Here is a 17,888-nt window from a genome sequence, read left to right on the forward strand (position 1 = left end):
CACCGCACCGGGCGTATTGCACGGGGACCCTAACAGACGCCTCACTCCTTTCCCTCATCTCAGTTGTTCTTTCATTTTTTTATTATTATAAGTAATGGAGACAGACCAGAGCATTTTCGGTGCATTTATCAGGGTCATGTTACTCCAACGGGGTTGCGTTGTCGCCACAGTCCTGTCTGGTCTGTGTGCTGCGGCGATGCTCTGCCATCCGGTGACCCAACGCCACTGTCCGCTGACCGAGTGTCGGCTCTCTGCTGACTGTGTAACGTCCGTCCGTCAGGGTGGTGGCCGTGAACGCCTGTCGGACGGCGCCGGAGGGCAGCGCCGGCCGGCTGCTGTCACTGCTGGACCAGCTGCGGCTGCCGGACGCCGGAGCGCTGCCCGACTGGGGTCTACATCCTGGTATGTTACTGGGAGCGGCACGGTGTGTGTTGGGTGCTTCTGACGGTCAGTTGTAGTAACTGTTAGTTCCTCTACTGGCCACCAGGTGAAAAGCGTATTAGCTGTACAGCAATGTAGAGTTGTTTATTTAGGAACCAATTCTCCGACACCAGTAATGCGTATATTGATTCGGTAGCTTTCGGAAGCTTCTGCTCCCTTCGTCAGCCGTGCTTTAAAATGCATTAAAATACAAGACAATACGTCTCAAACGTCTCAAATACCTACCAAAATACATACCACCACGAGGTATGTATCCTGCTCACGATCAGTGAGCAGGAGACCGGTGGCCAGGAGACTGGTAAGCAGGAGGACAGACAGGAGACCGGTGAGCAGGAGGAGACTGGTGGACAGGGGGAGGACAATGGAGATAAGTGGGTGGTCAATCTGTCTGGGGTAAGCCTAAGTGACGATGAGGTCAGTGTGCTACGTAAAGGGCTCAATTTTGTACCGACGCCGACAAGCGTTCCAGTCGCGGATTTTGTTTCGGCGGTCGAAAGTGTGTGCCGTTCAGACGATGTAACACCGGATGTAGCGAATAGGCTTAGATTCGAGGTCACCAAAGCTCTCAATTCCTTCCGTCCCCCGCAAAGCAAAAATCTCAATAAGGGGGAGTGGAAAGCGTTACGTGACCTACAAGATAGGCAAGATATTATGATTTTACCTGCAGATAAGGGTAGATCTGTATGTGTGATGACCTGTGAGCAGTATCAAAGTAGGTTAGAAACACTAATAGGGGATCACGACACGTACACTGAACTGGATAGGGACCCAACCGGTAGGTACACACGAGAGGTAAGGGGGGCGCTAAAGGACTTAGAACAACAGGGCAAATTGGACAGAAAAACGTATCTAAAACTGTACCCGTCGGACCCGACTCCGCCATTGCTTTATGGGCTACCGAAGGTGCACAAGCAGGGCGTTCCGCTACGTCCCATCGTGTCTAGCATAGGCAGTGTAACGTACCAGCTGTCCAAACATTTAGCTAGCATATTATCTCCTCTGGTAGGCAAGTCTGAACATCATGTCAAGGACACGGCGAGTTTCAAAGAGAGTTTACGAGATGTTACGCTCAGTGACGATGAGACCATGGTTTCTTTTGACGTCAAAGCGCTGTTCACATCGGTACCGACAGAGGCAGCATGTGAAGTAGCACGCCAGAGACTCGAAGAAGAGTTTTTGGATGAGGAAAGCAAGGTAAGAGCGGAAACAGCACTGGAGGTCGAGGATATCATAAAATTGTTACGGCTCTGTTTGGGTACTACTTACTTTAGGGTTAACGGAAAGTTCTTTAAGCAAAAGTGGGGCACGGCCATGGGGAGTCCAGTGAGCGTTGTGGTGGCCAACTTGTTCATGGAATCGTTCGAATCCAGTGCACTCCAGTCGTTTCCACACCCAGTGAAACTGTGGAGACGCTACGTAGATGACACGTTCGTGATCTTAAAGAAAGATCAGGTAGGTGAACTACTCGACCACCTCAACGCTCAGCACGAGAGGATTGAATTCACGCTCGAGGAGGAAAAGGAGGGATCCTTACCTTTTTTGGATGTAAAGGTACATAGACTGGGAGGGGGGACCATGAAGACCGAGGTGTTCAGGAAAGCAACTCATACGGACAAATACCTTCACTATGAATCACACCACAGCTCACAGCACAAGGCATCAGTCCCACAGACACTTTTCACACGGGCATCACGACTCACGACAACACCTGAGGACGAGGAACGCGAGACAGGGAAGATAGAACGGGCACTGGTGAGGAACCACTACCCAAAGCGAATGGTGCGCCGTATCCACAGGCGGGTAAAAAATAGAGAACGACTACGCATGGGAGAGGGTGGTGGTTCTGAACGGGTAGGCAGGGAACAGGAGGAGGACAAACGGGTTTATGTAAGCATCCCTTACATCCAGGGGGTGAGTGAACAGGTCACGCGCGTCCTCCGACCCTACGCGAAGGTCAGCACGAGACCTGCAGCGAACCTTAGTGCTAGGCTCGTCAAACCCAAGGACAAATTAGGGATCAAAGAGAAGGCTGGGCTGGTCTATCAGTATAAGTGCCAGTGCGGGGAACATGTCAACTCCAGCATGACGTGTTCCCAGTGTACCTGCATGTAGTTTCTTTATTCCTCAGCAGTTGTCATCCCCTTGGCATTAGTGTTTCGCGTCTCTCAATTGATCACTCCCGCCTCTGATGGCTTATCCTGCTATACAGGGCCGGATATTGTTTGGAGCTGTTTGGACACTTGCGTCAGCGGCTGTGGCGCCTGACGGCCGAGCCGACGGCGTGCACAGCTCAGCTGTCTGAGGTCAGGGCTGCGACACAGCTCAGCTATCTCGGGTCAGGACCGTGACCTATGAAAGGACCCAGAGAGGGATCTAACATCGGTGACTCCCTGCTTAACCCTAACAATCCCCACTTTTCTGTCCCCGATATAAAAAACACATGCGGTTAGAGTACCTGTGTCGAATTAATTAACTGGTTGATAGGGACTGGTTGATAGGGATGTGTTTTTTTTATAACTCGCATGTGTTTTTTTATAGCGCGGAGAAAAAAGTAGGGATTGTTAGGGTTAAGCAGGGAGTCACCGATGTTAGATCCCTCTCTGGGTCTTTTCATAGGGGGTCACGGTCCTGACCCGAGATAGCTGAGCTGTGTCGCAGCCCTGACCTCAGACAGCTGAGCTGTGCACGCCGTCGGCTCGGCCGTCAGTCGCCACAGCCGCTGACGCCAGTGTCCAAATAGCTCCAAACAATATCCGGCCCTGTATAGCAGGATAAGCCATCAGAGGCGGGAGTGATCACCGGAACGGGCTGCATGGTACAGGACGGGCTGGGAACACGTCAACTCCAGCATGACGTGTTCCCAGTGTACCTGCATGTAGTTTCTTTCCTAGGTGTTGTTTTTATCCGCTGGGACTGAGAGCGTGAGATGATGTTTTTCGTACTACGCTGGAGTACGAAAAACATCATCTCATGTAGTTTCTTTATTCCTCAGCAGTTGTCATCCCCTTGGCGTTAGTGTTTCGCGTCCCTCCATTGATCACTCCCGCCTCTGATGGCTTATCCTGCTATACAGGGCCGGATATTGTTTGGAGCTGTTTGGACACTGGCGTCAGCGGCTGTGGCGACCGACGGCCGAGCCGACGGCGTGCACAGCTCAGCTGTCTGAGGTCAGGGCTGCGACACAGCTCAGCTATCTCGGGTCAGGACCGTGACCTATGAAAGGACCCAGAGAGGGATCTAACATCGGTGACTCCCTGCTTAACCCTAACAATCCCCACTTTTTTGTCCGCGATATAAAAAACACATGCGGTTAGAATACCTGTGTCGATTTAATTAAAGTTTATTATGTCAAAGTTTCAAAACATCAATCCGGTCTGCATGTCTGACTGCTCGCAGAACGGTTCTAGAGGCAGTGTCAGCGCGCGCGGAACGGTCCTCAGATATGTCCACTTTCAAGCGCGGAACGGTCCTTCTGCGCCACCAGATTCCTCTCCCTTTCCCCTCCCCCTGTCCGCTGGTCTATGTCAGACACCAGTACACCACTGACCTCTCCTACCCTCTCCTGACCTTCTCAGGTGCCAGCTGAGACGCTGGTCGGCCTACAGAACCTGCTCGTTCACCTGCGGGACGTCTCGGCAGAGAACGCGCACGTCTACCAATACCGACTCTGGGACGCTAAGAGGGTCAAGGTGGAGACCGCCCAGAACAGGGTATGTAACACAGACCGTAACACAAGCCGTAACGCAGGTCGTTACACAGGGCGTAAAATAGATTGAACACAGACCGTAACATAGATCGAACACAGACCGTAACACTGGCTGCGTACGTGCGGGCACTCGGCCGGCCGGAACTGGGCTGGATCCATTGGGCAATGAACAGGTGCTTTCTGTGACAGCTTCACCGCTGCAGGTCAGTCAGGGACACACAGACACTGCACCCGGGGCCCTTGTGCATGGTACAGGGCTCGCGGGTTTTAGCGGTAGGTTTTGCACCTAGAAAATTTAGTGTACTTCAGGCTATATCTTCGTCGTCTTAAGCTTTTAAGTGTTAAAGATGCGATCGACTTGTTGGGTAACAAGCCGGCCATGATCGTGTAAAATGGCTTCATCGTAGATCGATTAGTTTCTGAGATATAACCGGAAATGTAAAAGTGCAAAACCTACCGCTTAATCTCGCGAGACCTGTATCTGAGCCCTGAGCGCGCCCATATGTCGCCCCCAGGGCGTGTCGCCGGACGGTTCTGTGTGTCGGACTGAAACCTGAACCTGCCTGAGAGTTATGCTATGACTCCCCAGGGCGTGTCGCCGGATGGGGCGGCCGGCTACCGGGACGGGCTGCGGCGGACCACCAACGGCCACCCGCTCTCCGCCGAGGAGGTACAGAAGGTCGTCAGCCGGGTGAACCAGCTCTCCAGCTAGCGGCGCAGAGGTCAGTCACCGCACCGGGCGTATTGCACGGGGACCCTAACAGACGCCTCACTCCTTTCCCTCATCTCAGTTGTTCTTTCATTTTTTTATTATTATAAATAATGGAGATAGACCAGAGCATTTTCGGTGCATTTATTAGGGTCATGTTACTCCAACGGGGTTGCGTTGTCGGCACAGTCCTGTCTGGTCTGTGTGCTGCGGCGATGCTCTGCCATCCGGTGACCCAACGCCACTGTCCGCTGACCGAGTGTCGGCTCTTTGCTGACCGTGTAACGTCTGTCCGTCAGGGTGGTGGCCGTGAACGCCTGTCGGACGGCGCCGGAGGGCAGCGCCGGCCGGCTGCTGTCACTGCTGGACCAGCTGCGGCTGCCGGACGCCGGAGCGCTTCCCGACTGTGGTCTACATCCTGGTATGTTACTGGGAGCGGCACGGTGTGTGTTTGGTGCTTCTGACGGTCAGTTGTAGTAACTGTTAGTTCCTCTACTGGCCACCAGGTGAAAAGCGTATTAGCTGTACAGCAATGTAGAGTTGCTTCAGCTTTGGCGTAAACTTTCTCCTCTTCCGCTCACCATTCACCACCAGAGTCAGCAGCGTCTCGGCTGGCGGTCCAGTCAGTCAGAGCGAGTGTCTTCACTCGCCACAGCGGGCCTGACCCATTACAGGGCAGCAGAGTTATCAGTTACAAAGCCTTGGCCTATAAAGAAAACCAGGAAATAGTAGCAATTGCATATATGTAATGATTCTACTCTATTACGTTTGAGCTAGCGAAGCGTATTCCTGTAACGTTTTTAATAGGCTTGTAAGTCAGCAACCGCTGGGCTGATTGACCTGCGTTACTCTTTGTTGCGCGTAATCCTATCCCTTCCATCTCGTTATTGACTACAACTGATGTATCTTGGTGAGTTATTGACTACAACTGATGTATCATGGTGAGCGTCGTGACACGTGCGACGTGAAGGGCCAAGAGTGTTCGTTATTCTGCTGCAGTAGCGATTTTGGGTTGCTCATATATCTTGAACCCTGAACTGCCACGCCGATTGCGCTCAAATTTGGTACACTGTTTGGGACTGGTTGACAGGGATGTGTTTTTTATAACTCGCATGTGTTTTTTATAGCGCGGAGAAAAAAAGTGGGGATTGTTAGGGTTAAGCAGGGAGTCACCGATGTTAGATCCCTCTCTGGGTCTTTTCATAGGGGGTCACGGTCCTGACCCGAGGTAGCTGAGCTGTGTCGCAGCCCTGACCTCAGACAGCTGAGCTGTGCACGCCGTAGGCTCGGCCGTCAGTCGCCACAGCCGCTGACGCCAGTGTCCAAACAGCTCCCAACAATATCCGGCCCTGCGGGAGTGATCACCGGAACGGGCTGCATGGTACAGGACGGGCTGGGAACACGTCAACTCCAGCATGACGTGTTCCCAGTGTACCTGCATGTAGTTTCTTTCCTAGGTGTTGTTTTTATCCGCTGGGACTGAGAGCGTGAGATGATGTTTTTCGTACTACGCTGGAGTACGAAAAACATCATCTCATGTAGTTTCTTTATTCCTCAGCAGTTGTCATCCCCTTGGCGTTAGTGTTTCGCGTCCCTCCATTGATCACTCCCGCCTCTGATGGCTTATCCTGCTATACAGGGCCGGATATTGTTTGGAGCTGTTTGGACACTGGCGTCAGCGGCTGTGGCGACCGACGGCCGAGCCGACGGCGTGCACAGCTCAGCTGTCTGAGGTCAGGGCTGCGACACAGCTCAGCTATCTCGGGTCAGGACCGTGACCTATGAAAGGACCCAGAGAGGGATCTAACATCGGTGACTCCCTGCTTAACCCTAACAATCCCCACTTTTTTGTCCGCGATATAAAAAACACATGCGGTTAGAGTACCTGTGTCGATTTAATTAAAGTTTATTATGTCAAAGTTTCAAAACATCAATCCGGTCTGCATGTCTGACTGCTCGCAGAACGGTTCTAGAGGCAGTGTCAGCGCGCGCGGAACGGTCCTCAGATATGTCCACTTTCAAGCGCGGAACGGTCCTTCTGCGCCACCAGACTCCTCTCCCTCTCCCCTCCCCCTGTCCGCTGGTCTATGTCAGACGCCAGTACACCACTGACCTCCCCTACCCTCTCCTGACCTTCTCAGGTGCCAGCTGAGACGCTGGTCGGCCTACAGAACCTGCTCGTTCACCTGCGGGACGTCTCGGCAGAGAACGCGCACGTCTACCAATACCGACTCTGGGACGCTAAGAGGGTCAAGGTGGAGACCGCCCAGAACAGGGTATGTAACACAGACCGTAACACAAGCCGTAACGCAGGTCGTTACACAGGGCGTAAAATAGATTGAACACAGACCGTAACATAGATCGAACACAGACCGTAACACTGGCTGCGTACGTGCGGGCACTCGGCCGGCCGGAACTGGGCTGGATCCATTGGGCAATGAACAGGTGCTTTCTGTGACAGCGTCACCGCTGCAGGTCAGTCAGGGACACACAGACACTGCACCCGGCGCCCTTGTGCATGGTACAGGGCTCGCGGGTTTTAGCGGTAGGTTTTGCACCTAGAAAATTTAGTGTACTTCAGGCTATATCTTCGTCGTCTTAAGCTTTTAAGTGTTGAAGTTGCGATCGACTTGTTGGGTAACAAGCCGGCCATGATCGTGTAAAATGGCTTCATCGTAGATCGATTAGTTTCTGAGATATAACCGGAAATGTAAAAGTGCAAAACCTACCGCTTAATCTCGCGAGACCTGTACCTGAGCCCTGAGCGCGCCCATATGTCGCCCCCAGGGCGTGCCGCCGGATGGGGCGGCCGGCTACCGGGACGGGCTGCGGCGGGCCACCAACGGCCACCCGCTCTCCGCCGAGGAGGTACAGAAGGTCGTCAGCCGGGTTAACCAGCTCTCCAGCTAGCGGCGCAGAGGTCAGTCACCGCACCGGGCGTATTGCACGGGGACCCTAACAGACGCCTCACTCCTTTCCCTCATCTCAGTTGTTCTTTCATTTTTTTATTATTATAAGTAATGGAGACAGACCAGAGCATTTTCGGTGCATTTATTAGGGTCATGTTACTCCAACGGGGTTGCGTTGTCGGCACAGTCCTGTCTGGTCTGTGTGCTGCGGCGATGCTCTGCCATCCGGTGACCCAACGCCACTGTCCGCTGACCGAGTGTCGGCTCTCTGCTGACCGTGTAACGTCTGTCCGTCAGGGTGGTGGCCGTGAACACCTGTCGGACGGCGCCGGAGGGCAGCGCCGGCCGGCTGCTGTCACTGCTGGACCAGCTGCGGCTGCCGGACGCCGGAGCGCTGCCCGACTGGGGTCTACATCCTGGTATGTTACTGGGAGCGGCACGGTGTGTGTTGGGTGCTTCTGACGGTCAGTTGTAGTAACTGTTAGTTCCTCTACTGGCCAACAGGTGAAAAGCGTATTAGCTGTACAGCAATGTAGAGTTGCTTCAGCTTTGGCGTAAACTTTCTCCTCTTCCGCTCACCATTCACCACCAGAGTCAGCAGCGTCTCGGCTGGCGGTCCAGTCAGTCAGAGCGAGTGTCTTCACTCGCCACAGCGGGCCGGACCCATTACAGGGCAGCAGAGTTATCAGTTACCAAGCCATGGCCTATAAAGAAAACCAGGAAATAGTAGCAATTGCATATATGTAATGATTCTACTCTATTACGTTTGAGCTAGCGAAGCGTATTCCTGTAACGTTTTTAATAGGCTTGTAAGTCAGCAACCGCTGGGCTGATTGACCTGCGTTACTCTTTGTTGCACGTAATCCTATCCCTTCCATCTCGTTATTGACTACAACTGATGTATCTTGGTGAGTTATTGACTACAACTGATGTATCATGGTGAGCGTCGTGACACGTGCGAAGTGAAGGGCCAAGAGTGTTCGTTATGCTGCTGCAGTAGCGATTTTGGGTTGCTCATATATCTTGAACCCTGAACTGCCACGCCGATTGCGCTCAAATTTGGTACACTGTTTGGGACTGGTTGATAGGGATGTGTTTTTTTATAACTCGCATGTGTTTTTTTATAGCGCGGAGAAAAAAGTAGGGATTGTTAGGGTTAAGCAGGGACTCACCGATGTTAGATCCCTCTCTGGGTCTTTTCATAGGGGGTCACGGTCCTGACCCGAGATAGCTGAGCTGTGTCGCAGCCCTGACCTCAGACAGCTGAGCTGTGCACGCCGTCGGCTCGGCCGTCAGTCGCCACAGCCGCTGACGCCAGTGTCCAAACAGCTCCCAACAATATCCGGCCCTGCGGGAGTGATCACCGGAACTTCAGCATGACGTGTTCCCAGTGTACCTGCATGTAGTTTCTTTATTCCTCAGCAGTTGTCATCCCCTTGGCGTTAGTGTTTCGCGTCCCTCCATTGATCACTCCCGCCTCTGATGGCTTATCCTGCTATACAGGGCCGGATATTGTTTGGAGCTGTTTGGACACTGGCGTCAGCGGCTGTGGCGACCGACGGCCGAGCCGACGGCGTGCACAGCTCAGCTGTCTGAGGTCAGGGCTGCGACACAGCTCAGCTATCTCGGGTCAGGACCGTGACCTATGAAAGGACCCAGAGAGGGATCTAACATCGGTGACTCCCTGCTTAACCCTAACAATCCCCACTTTTTTGTCCGCGATATAAAAAACACATGCGGTTAGAGTACCTGTGTCGATTTAATTAAAGTTTATTATGTCAAAGTTTCAAAACATCAATCCGGTCTGCATGTCTGACTGCTCGCAGAACGGTTCTAGAGGCAGTGTCAGCGCGCGCGGAACGGTCCTCAGATATGTCCACTTTCAAGCGCGGAACGGTCCTTCTGCGCCACCAGATTCCTCTCCCTTTCCCCTCCCCCTGTCCGCTGGTCTATGTCAGACACCAGTACACCACTGACCTCTCCTACCCTCTCCTGACCTTCTCAGGTGCCAGCTGAGACGCTGGTCGGCCTACAGAACCTGCTCGTTCACCTGCGGGACGTCTCGGCAGAGAACGCGCACGTCTACCAATACCGACTCTGGGACGCTAAGAGGGTCAAGGTGGAGACCGCCCAGAACAGGGTATGTAACACAGACCGTAACACAAGCCGTAACGCAGGTCGTTACACAGGGCGTAAAATAGATTGAACACAGACCGTAACATAGATCGAACACAGACCGTAACACTGGCTGCGTACGTGCGGGCACTCGGCCGGCCGGAACTGGGCTGGATCCATTGGGCAATGAACAGGTGCTTTCTGTGACAGCTTCACCGCTGCAGGTCAGTCAGGGACACACAGACACTGCACCCGGGGCCCTTGTGCATGGTACAGGGCTCGCGGGTTTTAGCGGTAGGTTTTGCACCTAGAAAATTTAGTGTACTTCAGGCTATATCTTCGTCGTCTTAAGCTTTTAAGTGTTAAAGATGCGATCGACTTGTTGGGTAACAAGCCGGCCATGATCGTGTAAAATGGCTTCATCGTAGATCGATTAGTTTCTGAGATATAACCGGAAATGTAAAAGTGCAAAACCTACCGCTTAATCTCGCGAGACCTGTATCTGAGCCCTGAGCGCGCCCATATGTCGCCCCCAGGGCGTGTCGCCGGACGGTTCTGTGTGTCGGACTGAAACCTGAACCTGCCTGAGTGTTATGCTATGACTCCCCAGGGCGTGTCGCCGGATGGGGCGGCCGGCTACCGGGACGGGCTGCGGTGGACCACCAACGGCCACCCGCTCTCCGCCGAGGAGGTACAGAAGGTCGTCAGCCGGGTTAACCAGCTCTCCAGCTAGCGGCGCAGAGGTCAGTCACCGCACCGGGCGTATTGCACGGGGACCCTAACAGACGCCTCACTCCTTTCCCTCATCTCAGTTGTTCTTTCATTTTTTTATTATTATAAGTAATGGAGACAGACCAGAGCATTTTCGGTGCATTTATTAGGGTCATGTTACTCCAACGGGGTTGCGTTGTCGCCACAGTCCTGTCTGGTCTGTGTGCTGCGGCGATGCTCTGCCATCCGGTGACCCAACGCCACTGTCCGCTGACCGAGTGTCGGCTCTCTGCTGACTGTGTAACGTCCGTCCGTCAGGGTGGTGGCCGTGAACGCCTGTCGGACGGCGCCGGAGGGCAGCGCCGGCCGGCTGCTGTCACTGCTGGACCAGCTGCGGCTGCCGGACGCCGGAGCGCTGCCCGACTGGGGTCTACATCCTGGTATGTTACTGGGAGCGGCACGGTGTGTGTTGGGTGCTTCTGACGGTCAGTTGTAGTAACTGTTAGTTCCTCTACTGGCCACCAGGTGAAAAGCGTATTAGCTGTACAGCAATGTAGAGTTGTTTATTTAGGAACCAATTCTCCGACACCAGTAATGCGTATATTGATTCGGTAGCTTTCGGAAGCTTCTGCTCCCTTCGTCAGCCGTGCTTTAAAATGCATTAAAATACAAGACAATACGTCTCAAACGTCTCAAATACCTACCAAAATACATACCACCACGAGGTATGTATCCTGCTCACGATCCAGTGAGCAGGAGACCGGTGGCCAGGAGACTGGTAAGCAGGAGGACAGACAGGAGACCGGTGAGCAGGAGGAGACTGGTGGACAGGGGGAGGACAATGGAGATAAGTGGGTGGTCAATCTGTCTGGGGTAAGCCTAAGTGACGATGAGGTCAGTGTGCTACGTAAAGGGCTCAATTTTGTACCGACGCCGACAAGCGTTCCAGTCGCGGATTTTGTTTCGGCGGTCGAAAGTGTGTGCCGTTCAGACGATGTAACACCGGATGTAGCGAATAGGCTTAGATTCGAGGTCACCAAAGCTCTCAATTCCTTCCGTCCCCCGCAAAGCAAAAATCTCAGTAAGGGGGAGTGGAAAGCGTTACGTGACCTACAAGATAGGCAAGATATTATGATTTTACCTGCAGATAAGGGTAGATCTGTATGTGTGATGACCTGTGAGCAGTATCAAAGTAGGTTAGAAACACTAATAGGGGATCACGACACGTACACTGAACTGGATAGGGACCCAACCGGTAGGTACACACGAGAGGTAAGGGGGGCGCTAAAGGACTTAGAACAACAGGGCAAATTGGACAGAAAAACGTATCTAAAACTGTACCCGTCGGACCCGACTCCGCCATTGCTTTATGGGCTACCGAAGGTGCACAAGCAGGGCGTTCCGCTACGTCCCATCGTGTCTAGCATAGGCAGTGTAACGTACCAGCTGTCCAAACATTTAGCTAGCATATTATCTCCTCTGGTAGGCAAGTCTGAACATCATGTCAAGGACACGGCGAGTTTCAAAGAGAGTTTACGAGATGTTACGCTCAGTGACGATGAGACCATGGTTTCTTTTGACGTCAAAGCGCTGTTCACATCGGTACCGACAGAGGCAGCATGTGAAGTAGCACGCCAGAGACTCGAAGAAGAGTTTTTGGATGAGGAAAGCAAGGTAAGAGCGGAAACAGCACTGGAGGTCGAGGATATCATAAAATTGTTACGGCTCTGTTTGGGTACTACTTACTTTAGGGTTAACGGAAAGTTCTTTAAGCAAAAGTGGGGCACGGCCATGGGGAGTCCAGTGAGCGTTGTGGTGGCCAACTTGTTCATGGAATCGTTCGAATCCAGTGCACTCCAGTCGTTTCAACACCCAGTGAAACTGTGGAGACGCTACGTAGATGACACGTTCGTGATCTTAAAGAAAGATCAGGTAGGTGAACTACTCGACCACCTCAACGCTCAGCACGAGAGGATTGAATTCACGCTCGAGGAGGAAAAGGAGGGATCCTTACCTTTTTTGGATGTAAAGGTACATAGACTGGGAGGGGGGACCATGAAGACCGAGGTGTTCAGGAAAGCAACTCATACGGACAAATACCTTCACTATGAATCACACCACAGCTCACAGCACAAGGCATCAGTCCCACAGACACTTTTCACACGGGCATCACGACTCACGACAACACCTGAGGACGAGGAACGCGAGACAGGGAAGATAGAACGGGCACTGGTGAGGAACCACTACCCAAAGCGAATGGTGCGCCGTATCCACAGGCGGGTAAAAAATAGAGAACGACTACGCATGGGAGAGGGTGGTGGTTCTGAACGGGTAGGCAGGGAACAGGAGGAGGACAAACGGGTTTATGTAAGCATCCCTTACATCCAGGGGGTGAGTGAACAGGTCACGCGCGTCCTCCGACCCTACGCGAAGGTCAGCACGAGACCTGCAGCGAACCTTAGTGCTAGGCTCGTCAAACCCAAGGACAAATTAGGGATCAAAGAGAAGGCTGGGCTGGTCTATCAGTATAAGTGCCAGTGCGGGGAACATGTCAACTCCAGCATGACGTGTTCCCAGTGTACCTGCATGTAGTTTCTTTATTCCTCAGCAGTTGTCATCCCCTTGGCATTAGTGTTTCGCGTCTCTCAATTGATCACTCCCGCCTCTGATGGCTTATCCTGCTATACAGGGCCGGATATTGTTTGGAGCTGTTTGGACACTTGCGTCAGCGGCTGTGGCGCCTGACGGCCGAGCCGACGGCGTGCACAGCTCAGCTGTCTGAGGTCAGGGCTGCGACACAGCTCAGCTATCTCGGGTCAGGACCGTGACCTATGAAAGGACCCAGAGAGGGATCTAACATCGGTGACTCCCTGCTTAACCCTAACAATCCCCACTTTTTTGTCCGCGATATAAAAAACACATGCGGTTAGAGTACCTGTGTCGAATTAATTAACTGGTTGATAGGGACTGGTTGATAGGGATGTGTTTTTTTTATAACTCGCATGTGTTTTTTTATAGCGCGGAGAAAAAAGTAGGGATTGTTAGGGTTAAGCAGGGAGTCACCGATGTTAGATCCCTCTCTGGGTCTTTTCATAGGGGGTCACGGTCCTGACCCGAGATAGCTGAGCTGTGTCGCAGCCCTGACCTCAGACAGCTGAGCTGTGCACGCCGTCGGCTCGGCAGTCAGTCGCCACAGCCGCTGACGCCAGTGTCCAAATAGCTCCAAACAATATCCGGCCCTGTATAGCAGGATAAGCCATCAGAGGCGGGAGTGATCACCGGAACGGGCTGCATGGTACAGGACGGGCTGGGAACACGTCAACTCCAGCATGACGTGTTCCCAGTGTACCTGCATGTAGTTTCTTTCCTAGGTGTTGTTTTTATCCGCTGGGACTGAGAGCGTGAGATGATGTTTTTCGTACTACGCTGGAGTACGAAAAACATCATCTCATGTAGTTTCTTTATTCCTCAGCAGTTGTCATCCCCTTGGCGTTAGTGTTTCGCGTCCCTCCATTGATCACTCCCGCCTCTGATGGCTTATCCTGCTATACAGGGCCGGATATTGTTTGGAGCTGTTTGGACACTGGCGTCAGCGGCTGTGGCGACCGACGGCCGAGCCGACGGCGTGCACAGCTCAGCTGTCTGAGGTCAGGGCTGCGACACAGCTCAGCTATCTCGGGTCAGGACCGTGACCTATGAAAGGACCCAGAGAGGGATCTAACATCGGTGACTCCCTGCTTAACCCTAACAATCCCCACTTTTTTGTCCGCGATATAAAAAACACATGCGGTTAGAGTACCTGTGTCGATTTAATTAAAGTTTATTATGTCAAAGTTTCAAAACATCAATCCGGTCTGCATGTCTGACTGCTCGCAGAACGGTTCTAGAGGCAGTGTCAGCGCGCGCGGAACGGTCCTCAGATATGTCCACTTTCAAGCGCGGAACGGTCCTTCTGCGCCACCAGATTCCTCTCCCTTTCCCCTCCCCCTGTCCGCTGGTCTATGTCAGACACCAGTACACCACTGACCTCTCCTACCCTCTCCTGACCTTCTCAGGTGCCAGCTGAGACGCTGGTCGGCCTACAGAACCTGCTCGTTCACCTGCGGGATGTCTCGGCAGAGAACGCGCACGTCTACCAATACCGACTCTGGGACGCTAAGAGGGTCAAGGTGGAGACCGCCCAGAACAGGGTATGTAACACAGACCGTAACACAAGCCGTAACGCAGGTCGTTACACAGGGCGTAAAATAGATTGAACACAGACCGTAACATAGATCGAACACAGACCGTAACACTGGCTGCGTACGTGCGGGCACTCGGCCGGCCGGAACTGGGCTGGATCCATTGGGCAATGAACAGGTGCTTTCTGTGACAGCTTCACCGCTGCAGGTCAGTCAGGGACACACAGACACTGCACCCGGGGCCCTTGTGCATGGTACAGGGCTCGCGGGTTTTAGCGGTAGGTTTTGCACCTAGAAAATTTAGTGTACTTCAGGCTATATCTTCGTCGTCTTAAGCTTTTAAGTGTTAAAGATGCGATCGACTTGTTGGGTAACAAGCCGGCCATGATCGTGTAAAATGGCTTCATCGTAGATCGATTAGTTTCTGAGATATAACCGGAAATGTAAAAGTGCAAAACCTACCGCTTAATCTCGCGAGACCTGTATCTGAGCCCTGAGCGCGCCCATATGTCGCCCCCAGGGCGTGTCGCCGGACGGTTCTGTGTGTCGGACTGAAACCTGAACCTGCCTGAGAGTTATGCTATGACTCCCCAGGGCGTGTCGCCGGATGGGGCGGCCGGCTACCGGGACGGGCTGCGGCGGACCACCAACGGCCACCCGCTCTCCGCCGAGTAGGTACAGAAGGTCGTCAGCCGGGTGAACCAGCTCTCCAGCTAGCGGCGCAGAGGTCAGTCACCGCACCGGGCGTATTGCACGGGGACCCTAACAGACGCCTCACTCCTTTCCCTCATCTCAGTTGTTCTTTCATTTTTTTATTATTATAAATAATGGAGATAGACCAGAGCATTTTCGGTGCATTTATTAGGGTCATGTTACTCCAACGGGGTTGCGTTGTCGGCACAGTCCTGTCTGGTCTGTGTGCTGCGGCGATGCTCTGCCATCCGGTGACCCAACGCCACTGTCCGCTGACCGAGTGTCGGCTCTTTGCTGACCGTGTAACGTTTGTCCGTCAGGGTGGTGGCCGTGAACGCCTGTCGGACGGCGCCGGAGGGCAGCGCCGGCCGGCTGCTGTCACTGCTGGACCAGCTGCGGCTGCCGGACGCCGGAGCGCTGCCCGACTGGGGTCTACATCCTGGTATGTTACTGGGAGCGGCACGGTGTGTGTTTGGTGCTTCTGACGGTCAGTTGTAGTAACTGTTAGTTCCTCTACTGGCCACCAGGTGAAAAGCGTATTAGCTGTACAGCAATGTAGAGTTGCTTCAGCTTTGGCGTAAACTTTCTCCTCTTCCGCTCACCATTCACCACCAGAGTCAGCAGCGTCTCGGCTGGCGGTCCAGTCAGTCAGAGCGAGTGTCTTCACTCGCCACAGCGGGCCTGACCCATTACAGGGCAGCAGAGTTATCAGTTACAAAGCCTTGGCCTATAAAGAAAACCAGGAAATAGTAGCAATTGCATATATGTAATGATTCTACTCTATTACGTTTGAGCTAGCGAAGCGTATTCCTGTAACGTTTTTAATAGGCTTGTAAGTCAGCAACCGCTGGGCTGATTGACCTGCGTTACTCTTTGTTGCGCGTAATCCTATCCCTTCCATCTCGTTATTGACTACAACTGATGTATCTTGGTGAGTTATTGACTACAACTGATGTATCATGGTGAGCGTCGTGACACGTGCGACGTGAAGGGCCAAGAGTGTTCGTTATTCTGCTGCAGTAGCGATTTTGGGTTGCTCATATATCTTGAACCCTGAACTGCCACGCCGATTGCGCTCAAATTTGGTACACTGTTTGGGACTGGTTGACAGGGATGTGTTTTTTATAACTCGCATGTGTTTTTTATAGCGCGGAGAAAAAAAGTGGGGATTGTTAGGGTTAAGCAGGGAGTCACCGATGTTAGATCCCTCTCTGGGTCTTTTCATAGGGGGTCACGGTCCTGACCCGAGATAGCTGAGCTGTGTCGCAGCCCTGACCTCAGACAGCTGAGCTGTGCACGCCGTAGGCTCGGCCGTCAGTCGCCACAGCCGCTGACGCCAGTGTCCAAACAGCTCCCAACAATATCCGGCCCTGCGGGAGTGATCACCGGAACGGGCTGCATGGTACAGGACGGGCTGGGAACACGTCAACTCCAGCATGACGTGTTCCCAGTGTACCTGCATGTAGTTTCTTTCCTAGGTGTTGTTTTTATCCGCTGGGACTGAGAGCGTGAGATGATGTGTTTCGTACTACGCTGGAGTACGAAAAACATCATCTCATGTAGTTTCTTTATTCCTCAGCAGTTGTCATCCCCTTGGCGTTAGTGTTTCGCGTCCCTCCATTGATCACTCCCGCCTCTGATGGCTTATCCTGCTATACAGGGCCGGATATTGTTTGGAGCTGTTTGGACACTGGCGTCAGCGGCTGTGGCGACCGACGGCCGAGCCGACGGCGTGCACAGCTCAGCTGTCTGAGGTCAGGGCTGCGACACAGCTCAGCTATCTCGGGTCAGGACCGTGACCTATGAAAGGACCCAGAGAGGGATCTAACATCGGTGACTCCCTGCTTAACCCTAACAATCCCCACTTTTTTGTCCGCGATATAAAAAACACATGCGGTTAGAGTACCTGTGTCGATTTAATTAAAGTTTATTATGTCAAAGTTTCAAAACATCAATCCGGTCTGCATGTCTGACTGCTCGCAGAACGGTTCTAGAGGCAGTGTCAGCGCGCGCGGAACGGTCCTCAGATATGTCCACTTTCAAGCGCGGAACGGTCCTTCTGCGCCACCAGACTCCTCTCCCTCTCCCCTCCCCCTGTCCGCTGGTCTATGTCAGACGCCAGTACACCACTGACCTCCCCTACCCTCTCCTGACCTTCTCAGGTGCCAGCTGAGACGCTGGTCGGCCTACAGAACCTGCTCGTTCACCTGCGGGACGTCTCGGCAGAGAACGCGCACGTCTACCAATACCGACTCTGGGACGCTAAGAGGGTCAAGGTGGAGACCGCCCAGAACAGGGTATGTAACACAGACCGTAACACAAGCCGTAACGCAGGTCGTTACACAGGGCGTAAAATAGATTGAACACAGACCGTAACATAGATCGAACACAGACCGTAACACTGGCTGCGTACGTGCGGGCAC

At 53.1% G+C, this 17,888-nt stretch overlaps 2 protein-coding genes across 2 annotated transcripts; both read left to right on the top strand.

Annotated features, from left to right (window-relative positions):
- Nucleotides 1–1,047: 1,047 nt before the first annotated feature.
- LOC122373203 lies at nucleotides 1,048–2,577 on the top strand. The gene is made up of 2 exons (XM_043351046.1): nucleotides 1,048–1,122; nucleotides 1,175–2,577. Exon 2 carries the CDS (start codon nucleotides 1,528–1,530, stop codon nucleotides 2,551–2,553), a length of 1,026 nt encoding a protein of 341 aa, XP_043206981.1. The 5' UTR covers nucleotides 1,048–1,122; nucleotides 1,175–1,527; the 3' UTR covers nucleotides 2,554–2,577.
- An 8,767-nt stretch (nucleotides 2,578–11,344) lies between these two features.
- LOC122373199 lies at nucleotides 11,345–13,207 on the top strand. The gene is made up of 2 exons (XM_043351042.1): nucleotides 11,345–11,752; nucleotides 11,805–13,207. Exon 2 carries the CDS (start codon nucleotides 12,158–12,160, stop codon nucleotides 13,181–13,183), a length of 1,026 nt encoding a protein of 341 aa, XP_043206977.1. The 5' UTR covers nucleotides 11,345–11,752; nucleotides 11,805–12,157; the 3' UTR covers nucleotides 13,184–13,207.
- Nucleotides 13,208–17,888: the final 4,681 nt, after the last annotated feature.

This window comes from Amphibalanus amphitrite, unplaced genomic scaffold (genome assembly GCF_019059575.1).
Source record: "Amphibalanus amphitrite isolate SeventyFive unplaced genomic scaffold, NRLGWU_Aamphi_draft 001458F_arrow, whole genome shotgun sequence".
NCBI classification, from domain to species: Eukaryota; Metazoa; Arthropoda; class Thecostraca; order Balanomorpha; family Balanidae; genus Amphibalanus; species Amphibalanus amphitrite.

Bases quoted from the DNA above. Each gene is read 5' to 3' on its own strand.
- LOC122373203 (XM_043351046.1), top strand. From the start codon at position 1,528: ATGGTTTCTTTTGACGTCAAAGCGCTGTTCACATCGGTACCGACAGAG.
- LOC122373199 (XM_043351042.1), top strand. From the start codon at position 12,158: ATGGTTTCTTTTGACGTCAAAGCGCTGTTCACATCGGTACCGACAGAG.